This window comes from Notolepis coatsorum (genome assembly GCF_963971535.1).
Source record: "Notolepis coatsorum genome assembly, chromosome: 13".
Taxonomy (NCBI): Eukaryota; Metazoa; Chordata; class Actinopteri; order Aulopiformes; family Paralepididae; genus Notolepis; species Notolepis coatsorum.
Window position 1 is genome coordinate 118,686,487 of NC_140177.1, and position 23,907 is coordinate 118,710,393.

The 23,907-nt window shown below is 45.0% G+C and overlaps 1 protein-coding gene across 1 annotated transcript in view; it reads left to right on the forward strand.

Moving 5' to 3' along the window:
* Positions 1-15,945: 15,945 nt before the first annotated feature.
* The window catches only part of adcy8 (adenylate cyclase 8 (brain)), a gene marked incomplete at both ends in the record, with an annotated part of 388,672 nt that continues 380,710 nt past the window's right edge, over positions 15,946-23,907 (forward strand). Inside the window, 1 exon segment of the mRNA XM_084327783.1 lies at positions 15,946-16,863. Within this exon segment, the coding sequence (XP_084183909.1) occupies positions 15,946-16,863 (918 nt within the window).

Sequence of the window (23,907 nt, forward strand, 5' to 3'; positions counted from 1 at the left end):
ACAAGCCAGAGTCACGCCCCTCATAAAAAAAACCATCCCTGAACCCTACCGTCATAGGCAACTACCGTCCTGTCTCTCTTCTCTCCTTCCTTTCTAAAACACTTGAACGTGCTGTATCCAACCAACTTACTGCTTATCTCTTACAGAATGACCTCCTAGACCCTAATCAGTCAGGCTTCAGGACTGGTCACTCCACAGACACAGCCCTCATTGCGGTCACAGAGGCACTTCACTTAGCAAAAGCGAAAGGCCTCTCCTCTGTCCTGATTCTGCTAGATATATCTGCAGCCTTCGACACAGTCAACCACCAGATCCTCCTCGCGGCCCTCGCAGGAATGGGAGTGGCTGGCTCTGCGCTGACATGGTTGTGATCATACCTCAATGACCGCTCCTACCGAGTGTCATGGAGAGGGACCCTGTCGGCCACCCGCCCCCTGCGGACGGGTGTCCCCCAGGGCTCGGTTTTAAGACCCCTTCTCTTCTCCCTCTACCCTAAATCACTGGGTAACATTATCACGTCTCATGGCTTCTCCTACCACTGTTATGCCGACGATACTCAACTCTTCCTCTCCTTCCCTCCCTCAGATATCCACGTCTCTGAGCGGATCTCGGCCTGTCTGTCCGACATCTCCGCCTGGATGACGACCAACCACCTCAAACTGAACCTAAGCAAAACAGAATTGCTCCACCTGCCGGCCAAATCCTCCCCCCTGACCGACCTTTCCATCACAGTCGAGAATGCAGCTGTGACCGCGTCCCCGACCGCCAAGAACCTTGGTGTTGTCCTCGACGACCAGTTGAACTTCTCTGCTCACATCGCAGCGACAACCAGAACCTGCCGATTCCTCCTGAGCAACGTCAGAAGGATCCGCCCCTTCCTGACAAAAGAAGCCACCCAACTCCTCGTCCAATCAACAGTCATCTCCCGACTCGACTACTGCAACGCACTGCTCGCTGGCCTCCCGGCCACTGCCACTAAGCCTCTTCAACTCATTCAGAACGCAGCGGCCCGCCTGATCTCAAACCTACCGAAGTCGGCCCATGTCACCCCACTTCTTAGGGACCTGCACTGGCTCCCCATTGCTGCACGAATCTGCTTCAAGGCCCTCGACCTAGCATACCATGCGGCAAAGGGAACTTTATTAATTAATTTTTTTTTTTTTATAAATGGAAATGTATGGTTGAAACATGCACACATTCAAACGCACACACACTAATAAGCATTGGAGGCTTTTAACCAGGGCCGGAGTGGGGAAATCATTCAGGCCAGGAAATATAGTGCAAAATATAGCCCCAGTCAGGCCACTTTTTAAGCAGGGGTCTGGGGGTCCCCCACCAGGACATTTCTTGTTACAAAGACTTCATTTCCTGCATTCTGGTGCAGGAATTTTTTTATTTGTACCCTTTAAATGCCAGTGTTTGTGATGGCATCACAAATTATTGTTAAAAAAACAGGCTAGCATATGTATGATTAGCAACAACACTGATTTTGATGGATTTTCTGTTTTTTTGTAATGTCAGATTGAAAATAATACAATCTTTTATTCAACTTCAGCCCTGATCATAACACCACATATGAATTGTATAATTCTAACCCTTTAAATGCCAGTGTGTGTGATGGCATATATTTTCAATATATCAAATGCAAAGTAGATTTTTCTGGGGGGGATTATTACAGGCTAGCATGTGTCAATGATTAGCAACAACCGTTTTTTGTAAGGGTCCCGCCTCCACCAATCACATGCGGCTCCTTTTGTGTGTGTGTGTGAGAGCAAGAGAGAGAGAGAGAGATAGTTCTCCAACTTGTGTGAGTTGCAGTGATCTCCTGGTTGTTCCCCACATAGGTTATCTAACTATTGCGCTGCTACAACTAGAAACACTGTCCTGGCCTGCTTCTAAGTTCAGTGGCCTGACTGCAAAATTTTTATTTATTTATTTTTTAAATCATCTGGCGACCCCCCCCCCCCCCCCCCCCCCTCCCCCGCGACGGTTCGCGGCCCTCCTGTGGGTCGCGACCCCGACTTTGGGAACCCCTAATCTCCCCTCTGGGATAAATAATAAATATGGTTTTTACCTATACATTCGGATCAGCAGTTCAGCACCTGCACTGTTGGTGGGTAAGCCTAGTAAAGGATGTCGCATTGCGTTCATCTTCAATGAATGGACCAATGCAATAGTCTACCAAAGCCCCCCCTCTCTCTCTATATATCTCACTCACACACACACACACACACACACACACACACACACACACACACACACACACACACACACACACACACACACACACACACACACACACACACACACACACACACACACACACACACACACACACACACACACACACACACACACACACACACACACACACACACACACACACACACACACACACACACACACACACACACACTTCAGAAACAAACATAGTATCAATGAGAGCATCAATAATACATGTGTGTGATGTCTAGTATACAAAAAAATAAAAAATCTGGGCCCCCCCCCCCCCCCCCCCCCAGTGCTGGGCCCTTGGAATCATCCTAAGTTCCCCCCCCCCCCCCCAGCTACGCTCCTGTGTGTGTGTGTGTGTGTGTGTGTGTGTGCGTGCGTGTGTGTGTGTGTGTGTGTGTGTGTGTGTGTGTGTGTGTGTGTGTGTGTGTGTGTGTGTGTGTGTGTGTGTGTGTGTGTGTGTGTGTGTTGTGTGGGTGAATGTAAAGTTCCTAACGTTTTCTTTCCCCTATTATTTCATGCACACAATTCATTGTTTTAAATTATTATTTTCTTTTAAGTTATTTTGTGCATCACTCTGTTTTGAATTTGATGCAAATTTGCAATGCATGAGGGTCATCCTTTTGTGTTAAATGGCTGCATAAAGCAAGCATTTGTTGACTTGCATGTTGATAAGAGTATTAAAACTTGGAACTTGAAAATAAATGCGATTAATTTGCGATTAATCGCGGGTTAACTATGGACAATCATGCGTTTAATCGAGTTAAATATTTTAATCGATTGACAGCACACATTTTTTGTGTATTTTCATCACATCCAGAGTTACATTTGTAGTCAATGAGTATAGGAGGTAGGGCTGTCCCCGACTAAGGATTTGGATAGTCCACTATGATTGGCCGAAATTAGCTGATAGTCGACTATTAGTCGACTATATAAAAAAAAAGTATAATAATTTTTCTTTTTCTTTTTCCATTTGGGCTGTGGGGGTGCTTAACACATTCCCTGCCATGCTTATATCCATCAATGTTTGATCACTGCCACCAGTCTAAGCCTATGGAGATGTTTACCTACTTTGCAGGGCTATAACTTTTTAAATTGTATTGCTAAATTGACATTACTATGGCCCATTCAACATCGATTATCTATCGTTCAGGATGTAGGAACGTTTTACTTTTTCATTCACAGGTTCATACGAAAATACCGTCTAGAATATAAATATGTTTTTATCGTTTTCTGCAGTAATTCCTAGAATGTGAGATATAGGCATAAACGCATATATAGATGATCAAATGTCGTTTGTTGGCGTTATATTATTATATTATATTGCTATATTAAACACTTCAACTGTACATGATCCTAAACGTTATGACTGATCATGCGCGGGTGAACAGGGGGGGGGGGGGGGGGGGGGCGTTTATCGTCGGTAAATGCTTTATGTAGTATGGGTGATATATTGATCGGAGCAGTTTGCATGGATAATAATAAACAAATGCGCTGAAAATTACATCAGCGTCCTCTTACTGTTGGCCGGTGAGACTGGAGCAAAAAGATCCCACTTATTTGACGCCGATCGAGTCGATCCATTTCCGGTTTGTATAATAATAATACACGCCCAAATCATGTCGATTATTGAGTTATGGCAGCGATCCATATCCACGGTGTGTGGCTAGAGTCCCACAACAATATGCGAGTGCCGGACGCATTTCGGAGACGCACCGAGGTCGACTCGGCCATTTCCGGTTTGGCAACTCGCCGATCATCCACCAGGGGGCAGTATTGAAGCGTTGCAGAGTTGTGCCGAGTCCCACTGCATCAGACCAGGCTCCGTGAGGGAATTATGAATAACATGGCGAAAAAATGAAATATGATCTCAATAACGTCGTACGCCGTGGATTGGCAGAATTTGCATGAACTTGAAACACGTCGTACAGCGGTATTGGCGCAGGATGTGTTAATGTCTGAAGGAGTCGACAGAAGGCTTCTTGTCCTCTGCAAAAGCATGTAATTGCTCCACTGATGGATACATCTTGATATTTGTCTAGTCTAGTGTGTTCATTAGATGGGTGAAATCCTCTTTCAGTGCCCCTGTGCCTGTTTTCTTAGGCAGTTAGCCTCTGGTATGCGTGCCATTAGCGTTAGCCTCTTTTCTTTTGGAAAGAATGATACATTTTTTTTTTGGCAGTCGACTACGGCTCCTTTCGATCGATTAGTCGACTATTCGACTAATAGGGGTCAGCCCATTAGGAGGACACACTGAGTTGCATTATTATCCATGGGATCTTGCTTATAATGGTGATATGGCCTTTTAAATGTAGAATATGTACCTGGCGAGGGTAAAAATATAATGTTTTCCTTCATTGTATCTCCATTTACTCTGGAATGGTAATAGATGGCTCTTCTTCCTCTGTAGGCTGAGGATATTTGGCATGGACTCCAGCCCTCGGCCATCGACCACAAGGAGATTCGGCATGGACTCCAGCCCTCAGCCATCGACCACAAGGCTCTGCAAAGGGTGATGAAGTCAGCGCAACACATCACCAGGACTGAGCTGCCAGCCATGGATGACCTCTACACACAGAGGTGCAAAAGGAAAACCTGTAACATTCTCAGAGACCACAGTCACCACAGTCACCCCAGTCACAAATGTTTCACTCTGCTACCGTCTGGCAAACGGTACCGGAGCATCCTCACAAGAACCAGCAGGTTCAGGGACAGCGTGAACAAGAACACCTTAAGGTGCATGTTGACAGAGTCACCTGGGGAGCGGCAATAATTTGGCCATGACGACAAGGTTCCTCTCTTTAGCCTTTGGCGTGGTTTATTATTCACACATCATTATGCACATGAGACCTTCTCTCGTGAGAGGCGACGGAGGAGGAGATCGAGGGGGAGGTAACAACTCCTTTTATACCTCTTACCTGACGTCAGCATCAATAGCTACGTCCCCTTGCGCCTATAGCGCCATCTTGTGGAAACAGTTAAGCAGTTACATGCAATCATATATAACACATAACCTCAACACTCCCACTTACGGCTGTCGTGTACTGTACAACTTTTACAAAAACATCTTTTAAAGAAAATAATACAGTTTTAGAACATCAAAAAGAATATGGCAGTCAATATTACATAACAGGCAATATTTACACACCAAACATGGCCTCTGCAAATCTTCTGAATTTCAGTTTGGAGACAGGCTTTGTCATAGCATCTGCTACCATGTCGTCTGTAGGACAATAAACAAGTGTCATCCTTTCTTCTCTGATGACAGATCTGATGAAGTGATATTTTATATCCACATGTTTACATCTCTGTCTGCACACAGGGTTTCTAGCCATTGCTGGTTCCCTGGTTGTCTTCATAAACAACAGTTTTCTTATATACATAGCTATCCATTCCTTCGAGCAGTTGGTCTAGATAAATACATTCCTGTATTGTCATAGCTAGAGCCATATATTCAGCTTCACAAGTTGACAGTGCCACTGTGGGCTGTTTCTTAGTTTTCCGTGAAACCAGTGAGCTGTCTGTGTTCAAACTCACACAATACCCTGTGGTACTTCTTCTGTCTGTGGCGTCTGCCGCCCAATCTGCATCACTGTAGGCTTTAAGCCCTAAGCCCTCGCTGCTCTTTCTGAAACAAAGCTGTTTATCTGCTGTACCTTTGAGATAACGAAAAACATGTTTTGCTGTAATCCAGTGCTCCTCTGTGGGATCAGCAAAATGCTGTGACAATTTACTCACTACAAAACATAGGTCAGGGCGAGTACATGTTGTCAAATAAATGAGGCTACCTACAGCTTCTCTGTACATTTTTACATCTGTCAATTTCTGAGCATCCTCTTGATAGTCTAGTTTTTGATCACATGGTGTTTCCCTTGTTCTACATTCTTGCATGTCAAAATGTTTCAGGATCTTTTCCACATATCTCTTCTGGGATATCTTTACACAACTGGCAGACTGTTCGAAGTCCATGCCTAGAAAATGCTTTAACCTGCCTAGGTCTTTAATTTTGAATCTGGTGGAGAGCATCCTTTTCACCTGCTCTAGGTTTCTAGTGTTGTCCGCTGCGATGATTAAATCATCCACCCAAATCACAATTATCACTTTTCCTGACTCTTTTGACTCCGTTGAGTAAACAAAGGGGTCTACTGGGTTCTGTAGGAAGTGATCTTCAATGAGACATGTATGAAGCATCTCGTTCCAATTTCGCCCAGACTGTTTCAGGCCGTAAATGGATTTTTCTAGCTTACACACTAGCTTCTTTCCTTTCTTCTCGTAACCTTCAGGTTGTTCCATATATATCTCCCTATCTATGGGTGCGTGCAGGTAGGCTGTCTTCACATACATCTGGTGTAAAATCAAACTGTCCTCAGCTGCTTTCTGCATCACTACCCGTACACTGGTCAGATTGGCTGTAGGTGAGAATGTCTCACTGTAGTCTATACCTTCCTTCTGACTGTAACCTTTAGCTACAAACCTGGCTTTGTACTTATCGTGGCCTTCAATACCCTCCTTGATTGAGTACACCCATTTTCCTCCCACTGTCTGTCTGCCCTCTGGTAACTTGGTTAGAGTAAAGGTGTGGTTGTCCTCTAGGGACCTCATCTCCTCATCCATTGCTCTCTCCCATTTCTTGACTCAGGGGACACCATGGCCTCTTTAAAGGTCTGAGGTACTCCACTCACTACTCTGTAGCAGTAATCAATGCTCGTAAGTGTACTGTCATCCTCGTCACTTTCTCTCTGGGCATAGTCTTTCAGATACTTTGGGGGTTTGTGTTCCCGTGAGGGATACCTCCCACTGCATGAGGCACGTGACGTCACCCTCGGGTGCTCCTCGTCATCGTCCTCTGGGGGTTGTTGACTGTCTGTCTGCACGACTGTGCTCAGTACACTAGGCTGATGTGTCTCTCTTTCTTCACACCTTACTCTGGAGTCCAGCTCTGGCTCCTCTGTCTGTGTCTCGTTCTCACATGTTGTCTTTGTGACAAATTTGACTAGCCTGTGTTTTTGCACTTTCCCTTTACCGGGATAATAGACTAGAAAAGTGGTGCTTCCTTTGTCGTGCCCTACAAAGAGTCCTTTTTCACATCTGGACTCGAGCTTTCCTCTGTCCTGCTGGTAAGCATAACACACTGACCCAAATTTTTGCATTCTGGCTAGATTACACTTCTTTCCTGTCAGTGCTGTATACGGGGTGGTGCCCGTGTGCTTATTAAAACACCTGTTCCTGGTGTAAGCGGCTTCTTGTACCGCATAATGTCATAGACTCTTAGGTAAGTTACCATCTATCAGCTTACACCTAGCCATTTCGAAAAGAGTACGTCCTTCCCTCTCTGCTATCCCGTTTTGGTGCGGGGAGTAAGGACATGACGTCTTGTGTCTTATCTTGTTCCTTCTCAACAGTGATTGGAACTCTCTATTTGTGAACTCGGTTCCGTTGTCGGACCTCAAGCATCTTATGTTGCCATAAGGGGCTACATCTGCAAGGAATTTCTCCGTGGCCTGGAGTGTGTCACTCTTTGCTTTGAGAAAGTAAACAAACACTCCCCCTGTACACACATCTGTAAAAGACTGTACATATTTAAAGCCACCTATGGACTCGTTGCTTACTGGACCAGCTAGATCTGTGTTAACTAGCTCAAGTGGTACCTTTACTTTTTCCGTGGGACGTCTGTTCCTCGATTGAGTGAACTTCCCCTTTATACACACTTCACATTCTTTGTTCGGTCTATGCTTTTCACCGTTAATGTGCATGCCTTCTGTCACTGCTTGCAGTTATAGTAAATCCTCGTAATTACAATGACCCATGATCTCATGCCATGTCTGGATATCATGGCATTACACATATCGTTATCATTACACTCTGTTTGTAGATAATACATTCTCTTGTACACCTCTACTGTATGTTAAATCGCGTACCGTTAGGCTCTACAAGAACATCTTTACCTTCATTGAAGAACACTTTGGCACTGTTTGCAGTAGCAGATTTTACAGAGAATAGTTCTTGTGGGAACGAGGGTATGTAGAGAGCGTTCTTTAACGTCACTGTACACCGGCGCCCCTCACTGTCTATGAGGCATACCTGTGCGTCTCCTCTCCCCTGCGCCAACCCGAATGTGCGCTTTCCGTCTGCCAGCTCCATGCTGTGTCTCTCCGGCTCGAAGGTGTTGTCAAAGTTCTTGAATCGATTCCTGTCGTTGATGATGTGGGACGACGCACCTGTGTCCACGATCAGTCCCTTCCTTTGGACCTGCTGCTGCTGCGTTGACTGGGTGACGTACGTTGTCTGCGCCCCGAAGATGAACTCCTCTCGTCCCGCTGCTCTCCGGGCGTCGTCTCGTCTCGTCTCACGTCCACCGTTGCCGCCATCTTGTCCACAGCCGCCATCTTGTCCATGCGCGTACCGAGCGCTCTGGTCACGTTTCTTTCTGCACACTTTGTCTGTGTGCCCCGTGGATTTACAGAAGCTACACCAAAGAGTCTTTGTGCAGTTATCTTTCCGGTGCCCCTTTTCTCTGCATCGCCAACACGCCAGCTCCGTCTGGGGTCTGGTCTTCTCTCTCGGTGCCGCCCGGGCCTTCAGCACCCTCTCTCCCGCCTCCGCGGCGACTGGGTGTGTGTCTTCTGAGGCCTCAAAGTTTCGCAACTTGGCCTTGAACTCCCCCAGCGACATGTCCGCTGAACCGTGTGTCACCAGTAGTGTGAATGGTTTGTACATCTCCGGTAGTCCTCTCATAACCATTGCCATCATTAGTCCATCGCTCTGTGCTTCTCCTGCACTCTTAAGCGCCGTAATGATCTGTTCAGCTCTGATGACGTATTCGGTCACAGTCTCGGTGTGCGCTTTCTTCAGCGCGGTCAGAGTTATGTAGAGGGATACGATCCGGGGTCTTCCCCTTCCGATGTAGTGATCTCTTAACACTTTCAGGCTCTCTCTGCCTTTGTCCTTCGTGTCGCGGAATATCAGTCCCAAGCTCGTGTCGTCTAGCAGTGGTGCTAACTCGCAGTATGCGTCAGCATTTTGCTTGGTGTCCAGGGCTTGCGCGGCTGCCGTTACTTCTCCCGTGGGGGCCGTCAAGATGGTTTTCTTCAGTCCCACTCCGTGCATGCAGCACAACATTCGCTCTTCCCAGAGCTCATAGTCCTCTGCCCTTCCGTTGAACGAGGGCCATTTGCTCCTTCCTTTGGTCGCCATCCTCTTTTGATGGTAGGCGTAGCTTTAGCTCCCGTTAGCCTAGCTTTAGCCACGCGGTGCTCCCGGTGCTGAACTAGCCTATACTTTCAGCTAACCTTGCTACCCTTGCTTATTTCGCTCCTGCGTGATCTGGGCCCATAACCTGATGACAGAGTCACCTGGGAAGCGACAATAATTTGGCCATGACGACAAGGTCCCTCTCTTTAGCCTTTGGCGTGGTTTATTATTCACACATCATTATGCACATGAGACCTTCTCTCGTGAGAAGCGACGGAGGAAGAGATCGAGGGGGAGGTAACAACTCCTTTTATACCTCTTACCTAACGTCAGCATCAATAGCTACGTCCCCTTGCGCCTATAGCGCTAGGGCGGGCCATACTTTTTTTTTTTTGGAAAATCAATGGAGTGGGGTGTCTAAAATATGTGTTTTCTTGTGGGGAATTCAAATATGGGATTATTTTTCTAATCGGATAACTCCTACCTACATCATTTTGGATTTCAAAATGGCCGATTTTACCATTTTTCACCCCTTGGCCATACATGGATGCCAACATGAATCTGAAGGAAATCCTAACATGCAAGGTGTCTAAATGATGTGTTTCTTAATGGGGAATTCAAATATGAGGTAATTTTTGGGATAGGATAAATATAACCTGCATAATTTTGGATTTCAAAATGGCTGATTTTACCATTTGAACCCATTGGTATTGTATTACAAATTTGCAAAGATAAAAAATATATGGGAAATCATTTATAATGACAAAGCCATCAAATTTATTAACAAGTGAACTGTATATAACTGGATACAACTCCAAAGATCAATAATAATAATGCTAACAATAATAAATTGTATTTGTAATGCACACAAACACCTAAGTGCTAAATCTCGATCTCCTGACTTCTTGAACTTTGCCAGGTTCCAATATCTTGATTGGACTCATTCTTGGATGGCAAGATCTCCTACTGTACTGCTTTAGCCACCAACCTACAAACACAAACTTAAAGTCAACGTCAGCCATACATAGGTGAGCTCTTTCCAGAACTACTCAGCAGAAACCTCTGTAACCATTTTAACAAACGTCTCAATGTATTGAGAAAATCCATGGGCCTCCATCAATCCTCTATCTTCTTAAATTTGATCAGGTTGCACAAGTCCCGCTTGGATTCATTCTTGGACATCAGCCTCCTGCTGGTCTCCTGAGCCCTGATCCCTCCATCCCTTTTTTCTTGTGAAAAGTACTTAGCAGAGGCCTCAGTCACCATTTTAACAACCCTCTCGATGCTTTGTGTGTGGCAAGGCCAGTCGAGAACCTCCATGGGGGTGTTGATTAAGTTCTTCACCTCGGAGGTGCTTAGGGAGCAGGTGAGAGGTGGCTCTGACAAATCTTCTGACCAGCTGATTAAGCCACCAATGCTGGAAGCGTCACTATTGATGTGAGGTGTTCTTCTGATCCTGACACAGGAGTCTCCCAGCTGAGTGTCTGGATCCCCCTCTCCCCTGATGGCCAGGATTCTCTCCACCCCCTCAATTCTCTCTTTTTGATCCTCAGAGCACAGCAGTGTTTGGAGGATGGCTTCACTGTGGGCATACCAAGCAGATCTTCTCACAGTTGGCATCACAACATCCAGCACCTCCTTCCTCTGAGACTTGAGGCAGTCCAGCTGAAACAGGATGTGCCTAGGCCCTTCGATCCAGGAGTGCTTGACCTTCATGTTGAACCAACATGGATAATACACTCCAATGATGAATTCCACAATGCATTGTAGATTATTCAGGTTCTTTCTTTTAAGTTGATGCTTTGACACCCAGAGCCTGAGTAGTCTGTTTGCTGTGGTGAGCCAGCGGCTGTGGTTTACCGGTCCAATCTCCAGCAGAGCCAGCCTTGCAGAAAGCACTCCATCCCTGATTGCACAGACCAGTTTATAGCCATAGTGTTGATCAGTTGAGAGATCTTGAATGATCTTCTCAGGCAGCTTGATCAGCGGAGGGCCAAGAAAGATCCTGGTGAAGTTAGGATTGATCTCCAAGTCTGTAACAGAATCAAGGAGCTGTCCTATTGGCCCAGACAATTTGTTGTCTGACAGAGTAGCCCCATCAACTTCAACAATGAGACGGCGCAGTGGAAGTTCACCAGTGTGCAGGTTGCACACCAACCAGACCAGCTTTCTCCCCAGGTGCAGCTCCAGCTTCCGCATTACACCTGCCTTCACTCCAGTGTTGTCATTGGTCGAGTCTCCTCCAATGGCCCACAAGGTCTTATCAGAACCTCTCTCTTTTAGCCAGGCAAACAGGACCTTAGCAATCTTCTCTGCATGGGACTCCTCTTTAGTTGCTTTCTCTGGTGTAAAGTGGAACAGATAGTTGCTGCCAGGCTCACTAGCAACACTATAGTGTTCTTCCTTGATCTTTGCAGGAAAAGATTGGTCACTGCCCTCAGCTTCCATCATCACATTGGGCATGTCAATCCGGCCATCAAAGAGGATACAGGAGATCCCCCCCCTCCTCCCTGCACTTCTCCTCAAACTCTTCCCCCAGCTCTTGCATCAACTTTTCTTGTGCTCTCTTAACCTTGTTCTTATCAATCACTTTACTTGTGTCATCTTCTAAGATGAGTCCTGCATCAATCAGAGCTGCAGTTGCTATAGCTGCAGTTGGCCTTAGACCTATGCCATACCTTACACTAGCAAGGGCGATGTTTGGAATCTCATCATAATTTTTCCGTAGCTTTGCTGAAGCTGCAGGGTCAGTTTCAGGAATGAGCTCAACTTCAGGGACTGTAAGGAAGCTCTCAACATCCTTCCTGGCAACCTTGTCTGCTGCTGCAAAGCTTTCTTCTTTGCCCCTTCTCCTTTTCTCTGCCTTCTTTTCCATCCCCTGCCTTTCCAATGTTTTAAGAAGATAGAGGATTGATGGAGCCCCATGGATTTTCTCAATACATTGAGACGTTTGTTAAAATGGTTACAGAGGTTTCTGCTGAGTAGTTCTGGAAAGAGCTCACCTATTTATGGCTGACGTTGACTTTAAGTTTGTGTTTGTAGGTTGGTGGCTAAAGCAGTACAGTAGGAGATCTTGCCATCCAATAATGAGTCCAATCAAGATATTGGAACCTGGCAAAGTTCAAGAAGTCAGGAGATCGAGATTTAGCACTTAGGTGTTTGTGTGCATTACAAATACAATTTATTATTGTTAGTATTATTATTATTGATCTTTGGAGTTGTATCCAGTTATATACAGTTCACTTGTTAATACATTTGATGGCTTTGTCATTATAAATGATTTCCCATATATTTTTTATCTTTGCAATTTTGTAATACAATACCAATGGGTTCAAATGGTAAAATAAGCCATTTTGAAATCCAAAATTATGCAGGTTATATTTATCCTATCCCAAAAATGACCTCATATTTGAATTCCCCATTAAGAAACACATAATTTAGACACCTTGCATGTTAGGATTTCCTTCAGATACATGTTGGCATCCATGTATGGCCAAGGGGTGAAAAATGGTAAAATCGGCCATTTTGAAATCCAAAATGATGTAGGTTAGAGTTATCCTATCCCAAAGATGAACTCATATTTGAATTCCCCATTAAGAAACACATCATTTAGACACCTTGCATGTTAGGATTTCCTTCAGATTCATGTTGGCATCCATGTATGGCCAAGGGGTGAAAAATGGTCAAATCGGCCATTTTGAAATCCAAAACAATGTAGGTAGGAGTTATCCGATTAGAAAAATAATCCCATATTTGAATTCCCCACAAAAAAACACATATTTTAGACACCCCACTCGATTGATTTTCCAAAAAAAAAAAAGTATGGCCCGCCCTACTATAGCGCCCTCTTGTGGAAACAGTTAAGCAGTTACATGCAATCGTATATAACACATAACCTCAACAATGCACATACACTTTCTGTAGAAATGTACTATTTTATTTTATCTTACCTCATTTTGATATTTTATTTTATTTATCATACTATTACTACTTATTGTTATTGGACACACACACACACCCTGCACCGTATCATGCACATACTCTAAATAATTGACTATTTTATCTTACCTCTTTTATATTTTATTTGATGTTATACCTATTGTTACCATTCTTGTATTCATTGATGTTTCTTAATTGTGCACTGTTGAGTCTGAACTCGAAACACAAGAATGTCATTACCTGCAATGCCCCTGCATTGTTGTGTATTTGACAAATAAAGAACTTGAACTTGAACGGCTTGTGTGTGTGTAATTGTTTTAAATTTCTGCTGTAACTAATATTACGGCTTACTGCAGCGGGGACAATGCCTCTTTGTATCCTTATAAGTCCTTGAAACCATATAGAATAAATAAATAAAAAACCAAATAGACTACAGCGTTTAAAATGAGCGTGTCTGTGTGTGCCTAATTGCATTGAGTCGAGAGGGTGGGAGAGAGAATGAACACAGAGAGAGAGAGAGAGAGAGAGAGAGAGAGAGAGAGAGAGAGAGAGAGAGAGAGAGAGAGAGAGAGAGAGAGAGAGAGAGAGAGAGAGAGAGAGAGAGAGAGAGAGAGAGAGAGAGAGAGAGAGAGAGAGAGAGAGAGAGAGAGAGAGAGAGAGAGGGACGATGAGGCCAAAGATGACTCACTTTATGCATTGCATTGGCGGTCTCATACACAGTAAATTTCGCTTGCGGTCACAAAATCAAATGCTACATACAGTATCTATCCCACACACACATCCACCACGGGCGGTGGTCGGGTATAGGTTCTGCAGTACACAACACTGACACAGATTAGGGTTCCACAGATATTGAAACAGCTGCAACAAGAATAATAAACTGCAAAATGGCTATTTCCATCATCGCATGTTTCACCTCAGCCATGCAACAAATCAATAGGATGGCTGGTGGTGTGTGTGTGTGTGTGTGTGTGTGTGTGTGTGTGTGTGTGTGTGTGTGGGCGGGGCCCGGGGAGGGGGGGGGGTATAAATCTTAATTATCTATTTACCAAATAGGAGGTTAAAGGAATTTCACCATGGTGTTGCCTATTTGTAGGTCAAACCTTTTTTTCTCCGGTTCCCTTTTTAATCCCTTCCGCTTCACTCCACTCCTTCGCCTTGCGATGTTTGTTCCTCTGCAGTTATAGCAAGACAAAAGGAGCGCGCGCGGCAGAGAGAGGGAGAGGGAGAGAGAGAGAGAGAGAGAGAGAGAGAGAGAGAGAGAGAGAGAGAGAGAGAGAGAGAGAGGTTACTCTGACGTCAATCAGACCCATCCGACTCGCTTCGCCCTATACCTCTCCTGACCAGCATTGCGCTGTGCAAATCTATTCCATGCACTGCTCTCTGCGTTAATAGTACCAAGTCAGCAGCTCGAGGGGATACCAAGCCGCGACTCGCTGAGAGAGAGGGAGAGGGAGAGAGAGAGAGGGGGGGATAGAGAGAGCGAGAGAGGGGGACAAGAAGAGGAACCGTTCTGTGCGCAAAACCACAGAGTGGACCATTTTGGAGACGCTCGCATCTTTACGCGGAGACGACCGTTTTTGTGTTTTCTTCCAAGTAAATTCCGATTGATATTAAAATTAGAGAAGAAGCCGGGGGGGGACTATCCTATCCAGGCGTCAGATGTGCTGTCCGTTGCAGCGTCGCATCTCTGACACATGTGTCGGTGAATTGTCTCTCGGATGCTTTAGCCAGGTGTTGCATTCAAGCGCCCGCGCGTCCTTTTTATGATGAAGAGGCATGGCAGGGAGGGGGGGCGCTTCGCGTTGAGGACCTGCCACTCGACACTGTTGATCCTTTCTCCCCAGAAGCCCTCGATGTGATCGTCCTACCAAAACACCCCGAGACAAAGCAGCATCCTGTCAAGAAGTTGGACGATTAAGAATTAACAATGGGTGAAAACAATTAACTGATTTGCGAAGGGGAGGGGCGGGGGTATACTATTCTACCCAATCCCATATTCACTGGACTAGCTGTGGTATTTTATTATATATGCTATTGGGCGTAAATCGCGAACAAAGGTAATGGAAATGCAAAGAGAACCTGCTGTATAAGCAAGCAAGTCTAGGTGAACAACTGTTAATTAATTGTATGTTCGCCGTCTATATCCATATATATATCCATTCGTTTCTACTGATCGGCTTCTAGAATGGTATTGTATTATTGACAACGCCGGCACCCCGATGGTGCAGGTGGCAGGGGGCACATGGTGGCTGGCGTTGTTGCTTTGACACATTGTGTCCGATGGTGCACAACAAGGACTCGACGGCACAGATGTGGCAGGCGAGGATGGCACACACCTAATACAGGCTGATGGTTTCTGCTCAAGACCAGCTTGTGTTTTTTCCGTGCGCGGGTGTGCGTGACAATGACCTAATAACCACACTTTGTCGGCCGAGCTTGACACACCCCGAGAGAACGGTGCCACCTCGGTCCGATGCGCGCAAGAAGACACCTTCCCCAAAACCGCGCGCTCAGATAACTATAAGTAACTCCAACATAATAACAGCTGGTTGTAGAGAAACCGGACGGAACTGAAAAACGATGGAACTGTCGGAAGTTCGATGCTCCAGTGCAAGTGAGGAGCTGTACACCATCAACAAGACCCAGGGCAGCGGCAGCGGCAGCAGCAGCGACAGCAGCACTACGCGACCCAAACGCCTTCTGTGGCAGAACGCGGTCCGACACATCACCGAGCAGCGGTTCATCCACGAGCAGCAGGGCGGAGGAGTGAAGGGCATCGTCACCCCGGAGGAGACTTGCTACGACCGGAGCACACGGAAAGAGTCTGCGGGGGGGAGGACCTCCTCTGTCGGAGGAGACGGCAAGCACAACAACAACGCCGGGACTAAGGTGTTTCCAGAGCGCGCTAGCAGCGACCTGGGTTTTCTCCAAATCGACTGCGCTCCGAGCAACTCCGATTTCTTCCTCAACTGGGGCTACACGTACAGAGGGGTCATATTCCCCACGCTTCGCAATTCCTTCAAATCGAAGGACCTGGAGCGCTTATACCAACGCTATTTCCTGGGACAGAGGCGCAAGTCCGTAGTGGTGATGAACATTTTGGACGTGGTGACCAAATTGACCCTGTTGGTTTTGCATTTAACTCTCGCCTCTTCGCCGATGGATCCCATCAAAGGGATGCTCCTGGGCTTTTTCACCGGTATCGAGGTGGTCATTTGTGCCTTAGTGGCGGTCCGGAAAGACACGACGTCCCACAGTTACCTGCAGTACAGCGGCGTGGTGACGTGGGTGGCCATGGCCACGCAGATTCTAGCGGCGGGACTGGGCTACGGACTCTTGGGCGACGGAGTTGGATACGTACTTTTCACCCTCTTCGCCACTTACAGTATGCTTCCCCTGCCTCTCACTTGGGCTATCCTGGCCGGGCTGGCCACCTCGGCACTTCACATAGTGGTCCAACTACTCATCTCCCAAAACGCACAGCTCTCCACAAATCAGGTACGTGAAGTCTGTGTTGGCGAAGGTACACCCTTCCCCATTATACCCTCCACACGCAACAACACTGTGAACTTCTGATGTTATTGTGACTTTTACTGTGGCTGCGTACTTGCAGGCTATAAATGCAACGATACCATTAGTAGGCTTTCAGAATGCGATCTTATGGACAGGTGTCCATCTGCTTTCATGTCACAATTCCCCATTGCGCCATACGATTTGAAAATGTAACCTATACTTTAAAAAAAAAAATGTGTCTGTACCACTTTTCAATGGCCACACTGCTGGATGTTGTGATTTCAGCACCAGGCGCTGTCCACACTGAGGAACTGAAACGCAAGGCGTCCCCAATAGATGCAGCTCCCCCTGCTGGCAGGTTTCATCCTAAATGAATGTGTTCTCCTTGGGCCGCTGCTGCAGAGACACTAGCACGCTATAGAGGTCATTGGCTGTCGTGTTTACTTCAAATTCCAGATGGCTTCATCTGACTTCCACAGCATGGATTGAAAAACAGTAGGCACACTGCATATGACTTAGGGCCAGGGCCAGTGTCCATTATGTAGCAGTAGGCTTTTGTCAATTTAAACCTGATAGATTGAACTTGGCCATGACCACTTCACTTTGTCTTCTTAAAGGGAACATATTATGGAACGTGGACTTTGTTCCTCTAGTCTTTGTCTGAAATGTTATTTAGACGCTGACAAGGACATTGACACTGATGAACAAGCCCCTAAACAAGCTGTTCCTATCAAATCGAATCAAATCAAATCAAATTTATTTGTAAAGCCCGCAATCACAAGTTAATGTCCTTATGGGCCGGACAAGTCTTCTTTCAACTAGTCAAGAAGAAACATCACAATAAATCAAAAACAAAAAAATATATATACCTTTGAGATGTCACAAGAGGGGACACCAGTACACAAGCAATACATGCTTTTTGGAACCAGGGACACTGTGTACCTGAAGTCCTGCTCGGTTGGCAGTCATGCTTTACTCCTGGGTGTGGGGTCGCAGGTAGGGAAGGATTCATATACAATGAATACACGATTTGTGTGTGCTACCCACCAAAACCGTGTGTTCAATGCAAGGGAAAAAAGGTGTTAGAAAATAAATAATTACAATTAGAGTTAGACTAGTTGCTTTGCTACAAAAATAAAATAAATAACAAACATGTCCCACAGATTCAGTGAATTCGTACACAATTGTTGAAAATATAGATTATACCTCCTCTTACTTCCCTGTTGACACTCTTTGCATCTTGTTGGGGCAATCAGCAATCCAGACTCTTGGATCCTTGAAATGATGAGTCTACTATATGTGTTGTCAGAATATTGCCACGGTGACAATTGATTTGTGTGTTTTCAAAGACTGTGAAATCAACCGGCTTGCGTGCCAACACAATAACATGATTATCTAGCAGGCAAATACAAAAAAAAACATTTTACCCTGCAACATGACGTCATGGTTTGTAGTTTGAATGTCAGGACACACACACAGACCACATGCATGAAGCGTAGACCTAATGGAGCTGGTTCACACTCATTCAAGCTGTCACAGTTAAACTCTGAACAGAATTTGTGACGTCCTGAGAATCTTGAGGATAAGTACTGTGGTTTCCTTGCCTCTGAGCATAGGTGATTGCTGTTGTGTTGATAAGGTGTTTCTGTGCTGGTGAGGACCAAACCAATCTCGCTTAAAATATGTAAATAAAGTTCTAATCGACCACAGGAAAAAAGGAACAAAATGTACATTATCTTATAGCCAATGCCATACGTAATATATTTATATATTTTATCGAAAATTTAATGTGTACGTATTATTGGTGTGCTGATAAGGTGTTTTGGTGCTGGTGAGGACATTGCTGGTGAATTTAGTTGATGGAGGATACTAATGTCTTTTCCCTTTTAAAATCACACCATTGAGACCACATCAAAGTGGCAGAAATGAAACCCCATTCCATGGAGAATCGTGTCTTCTCAGTGTGTCTTCTCAGTGTGAGGTGTGATGGCCTTTAGAAGAGGAATTGCCTTCAGCTATTTTCTCAGAACATATCAGACATTATGGACGTCACGCTTCTTCTTCGGCAAGCAATCCTATCCTTCACACATGTTCTACGCTGACCTCGTGTACTCTCACCTCGTGTCACAATCATGAGACAACCTCAACACAGTTCGCTGGAGCCCCACGGGGCAACCCAATAAACGTGGAGATATTCATGTGTCAAATGAATGAGATAGGGCCTTTACTGGGGATTCGAAGCAGGCATTGTATAACTGGGTAGCTCTTTGACCTTCTTTGAACGTCACAGTGAATTCCATCAGGGCGCCAAGGGTTTTGCTTTGAGAAGTCAGCTGATACCATCAATATAATGTGGCCCTGCTGGGCGGGATGTACCACAGACTGTACTTTACTGTACACTGAAGATGTGCGTGTGTGTGTTTTGTGCTGTTTTATTATTATTATTTTTTAATTATGTTTTTGGTAGATCTTTTTATTGTTTTTTTTGCTACCGGGCAGTCCGGTAGAGAGAGAGAGAGAGGAAGAATGGGAGATAGAAGGAGGAAGACATTCGGCAAAGGTCGCCAGGTCCGGGAGTCGAACCCGGGACGCGTGAACACTTAAGGCAACTAACATGCACTTCCGCGTTTCTCTGATTGGCCAGCGCTCTCCTTCGTGAATACCAGCCGCTCTACGCTCGTTCCCTATGCCGGAGACATGAGCCTCCAACGAGTGACGCGTCTCTCTTCTGATTGGCCGAGCGCCTTCCGCGTTTCTCTGATTGGCCGAGCGCGGCTCCCCCTTAAGCTCCAGGAGAGAGGAGAGAGGCTGAAAACCCGCAGTTCTTGCCCGACTGATGGGAGCCGAATCCCGGAGCCGATTTTTCTGATGAATACCCCCAAAACATGGAGGTCCCGAACGCATGGAAGTATTGATTGCGCCGTAACGAATCATTAAAAAATATATACCGTTAACTGGAATATGTTGTGCCTTTACACATATGTTGAATTATGTAATTGGTTTGTCATGACAAACTAATAAAAAAATCGCGATTTACCCGGTGGCTACAACAACACACAGTGTATGTAGAACATGGTACAGTAAGTGGGGAGTGTAAATGCTTATAGTTAAAGACAGTAGAGCTTGCGTACGTTCGATAGGGCTTTGATTCAAACCGGTGCATGAGATGAGGTTCTATATGTAGAACATGGTACAGTAAGTGGGGAGTGTAAACGCTTATAGTTAAAGACAGTAGAGCTTGCGTATGTTCGATAGGGCTTTGATTCAAACCGGTGCATGAGATGAGGTTCTATATGTAGAACATGGTACAGTAAGGTGCGTGTAGTGTAAACAGTGATTCGCACCCCCTCAATGTACAGTGATTAAAACCCCCTCAATGTGCAGTTTCTGACAGCTGTGCTGTGTTGTCACGCGAAATAACGTTATGAATAAAACGCGAAATAACAGCATATAACGTTGCGTTATATAACGTAACAGTGATTCGCACCCCCTCAATGTACAGTGATTCAAACCCCCTCAATGTACAGGTTCTGACAGCTGGGCTGCGTTGTCGCGCGAAATAACGTTATGAATAAAACGCGAAATAACAGCATATAACGTTGCGTTATATAACGTTACAATGTACAGTTTCTGACAGCTGGGCTGTGTTGTCACGCAAAATAACGTTATGAGTGAATCTGGTAGTTGTTTTGATAAATATGTTGTTTTGATAAATATGCATTCTACGGATTCGAACATAACATTACATTTCCGCGAGAAGCCAATTTCCGCGAGCAGCCTCTCTTGGCGTTTGAGTGCCGTCAAAACGAAAAATGCGCATGCGCGCGTTACCGGCGTAGGGGGAAAACGAGCCGTGAATGAATGAAAACTTTATTTAACAGATTGCAGAATGGGTACAATACAGTACGGCTCAATACATACAATGGACCTGTCTCAAAACCCTGCCCCTTTTCTTGATCCTCCAATCACAACTGTCGCTTACCTCGGACAAACCAAGTTTGTCCGAGGTAAGCGACAGTTGTGATTGGAGGATCAAGAAAAGGGGCAGGGTTTTGAGACAGGTCCATTGTTAAGGGGATGCAGACCGTAGCGTCACGTGGGGTCAGGCGGCCAATCAGAGCAATGCGGAAGCACATGTTAGTTGCCTTAAGTGTTCACGCACCCGGGACGGTGGTGTTGCACCGCAGTGCTGTGCGTGGTGCCCCACCTGGGCGCCCGTGTTGTGCTGTTTTAATTAGGGGGGGTTCCCACAGTTCCTGCTTCTGTGATGTGTTTTGAGTGATGGCAGAGAGAAAAGCTTCAACAGAACAGCATTTATGCTATTTGCTGTGAAGCACTTTGAGCTGCCATGTATGAAAGGTGCTATATAAATAAAGTTATTATTATTATTATTATTATTTCCCATACATAGACTTATTTATGGCGGGTGGCCCACTGTATCCGACTGGCCTCAGTGCAAATAAGGTGCGCCGGACCGATGTAACTATTGGTTGAGGGGCGCAATATAAATAAATGTATCATATCATATCAAATAGACCCCCAAACTGACTTGATAAAATACTAATAGCAGTGCTTTTTGTGTGCACAACTTTTCCATTGCGAACTAACTAATATATATATATATATATATATATATATATATATAAGAAGAAAAATATATACAGACGAGTGACAAATTAAAGAAAGAAAGAATGACGTTTCAGGGGTCCAAGTGAAGGGCAGCGCTTAGCGCATGAATTAGTTACCGACGGTGCTGTGCTTAAGTACTAGCGTATGTCATTATCGTAAGTATTAGCTAACATGATACTCCGTGGGCGGGAGGATTATGGCTTTATGTCCGCATTAGTGGTCTTGGAAAATACTGTGCTATCAAGGCCTTACATTACATGTGCTGTCATAATCCTCCGCTATGACATGTGATACATGTTCTTATTTTGCAACAGTTGTGTGAATAAACGCAATATATAGGCCTACCGACAGCTGTCCACACTAGCATAATGCATATGAAGGATTAGGCCAGCTAATACGACACTCTTGAGGTTAGGAAGAGTTAGTATGCTTTGTGTAATCTAGCATTCTGGTTTGAAGCAACACTAATCTACATTGCATTAAGTATGTTTGGTTAAGGCTGTGTCACATTATATCCACACTAAATTACTAGGTACAGCATCAGCTATCGTGCCAGGCGGTTCCTACTTCAGAATCATCTCTCTGTGCCTTCAGATGTTAATCTTCTTGTTAGTTCATCCTAGAAAATGGGACACAAGAGTGAAAATTGGGTCAAAACTCATTGGGCATCTTAAGTATTGTACAGTATAAGCTCTTGTGTGGCGGCTTTACAAGCATCTGCACAGTGGCGTGGTGGTTTAGACCCCTGCCTCTGGAACCACACGTACTACACATACTGTATGTGTCTCTATCAGTGTTGTAGTCGAGTCACTAAATCTCCAGTCCGAGTCGAGTCTTGAGTCCCCAGTGTTCGAGTCCGAGTCACCAAAGAAGAGTCGAGTCCGAGTCGAGTCCCCATTACCCTAGTACAAGTCCAAGTCATCAAGGTTGAGTCCACTCCACTCTGGCAGTCAAATAGCTGACGTACAAATAAAAAACATTCATCTACATTAAACATAAATGACACAGCGGTCACCGTTTCAAAGGGAGTTTATTTACTTTGTGACACAATAGCCAAACAAATGCACTAGCCATCAATATCTTATGCCAAATGATTAGGGCCTATTAAAAAAAACAAAAATAAAACAACAACAGTATAATTAACAAGTCTGAGTCCTCGTCTGCACTTTCCGAGGTTGAATGCAGTCAATGCTCGAGTCCAAGTCCAAGTCTGAATCATCAGTGCTCAAGTCCAAGCTGAGTCACGAGTCCTGAAAATCAGTCCAGGACTCGGACTTGAGTACTACAACACTCTATCTCTATGCCTACTATGTCTTCCTTCTTACCAGTCCCGTTCCACTTCCCAAATATGCCTGCACCTATCCCATCAACTGTCACAGGAGTTTCAGAACGAGATAAGTGCATTTTGGACATTTCTAGCAAACATGGTAGCTACAATTAACACCTTCAAATGGGATTGTATGAAAACCACTCAAACCACTTGTAAGTGATGTTATTTCTGTTTTACATGTTCTAAAAAGTCACAATTGGGCCAGTATTCATGTATTTGGAACGATTTGTCAATTTAAGTTTAAGTTTCAATATGGTGTCAGAAACATATTCTTCCTGTCCTCCTATTCTGTAAATTTTTTGTACTCAGGCCTGTCCAACTCTGAATAGATCTCTATTGATCCCAGTTCCTCTTTTAGAGAGCATTGAGTGATCCTATTTGGTACACATCTTTTGTATGTTTTGCCTCCTGTATCGACTGCATAGCTCTTCCATTTAAAATCCTGCAGCCCATTACAATCCCTTCACCGTGCTCTCAGTCTCTAACCAACAAGATTATATGGATTTTTCCCCCCAGAAGACCCAAAATAGACCTTCTCATTTTCCAACGCCCCACGTATTGACTGCCATCTTTGTACCGAATTCATTTAGTCCTTTTGTTACTTGCCACTAAATGAGCGCAGGCCTTGGTTAATTACGGATTAGGCCATTCTTGGGAGATGTGAGTATGTCTAACTGTATGCACATGAGTGTGTGCATTTCTGTATAGTACATGTGTTGGTGGTAGGACGTTTCTATCCAAGCTTTAGAAGGAGTCAGTGGCCACTGTGTTCTCTTCTTCTTTCATTAAAATCCTTTTTTAAAGATCCCATGAAATGAAAAACGTTATTTCCTCCATTTTACCCTTTTTATCTGCACCTAGTTCTCATCTATTTATCACTATGTGTCAAGAGTCCATTGTTTTGTTTTCCAATCTAGGACGTTAGGATTCAAACCTATAGGATGTTAGGATTCAAACCTATAGGATGTTAGGATTCAAACCTATAGGATGTTAGGATTCAAACCTAGGATGTTAGGATTCAAACCTAGGATGTTAGGATTCAAACCTAGGACGTTAGGATTCAAACACAA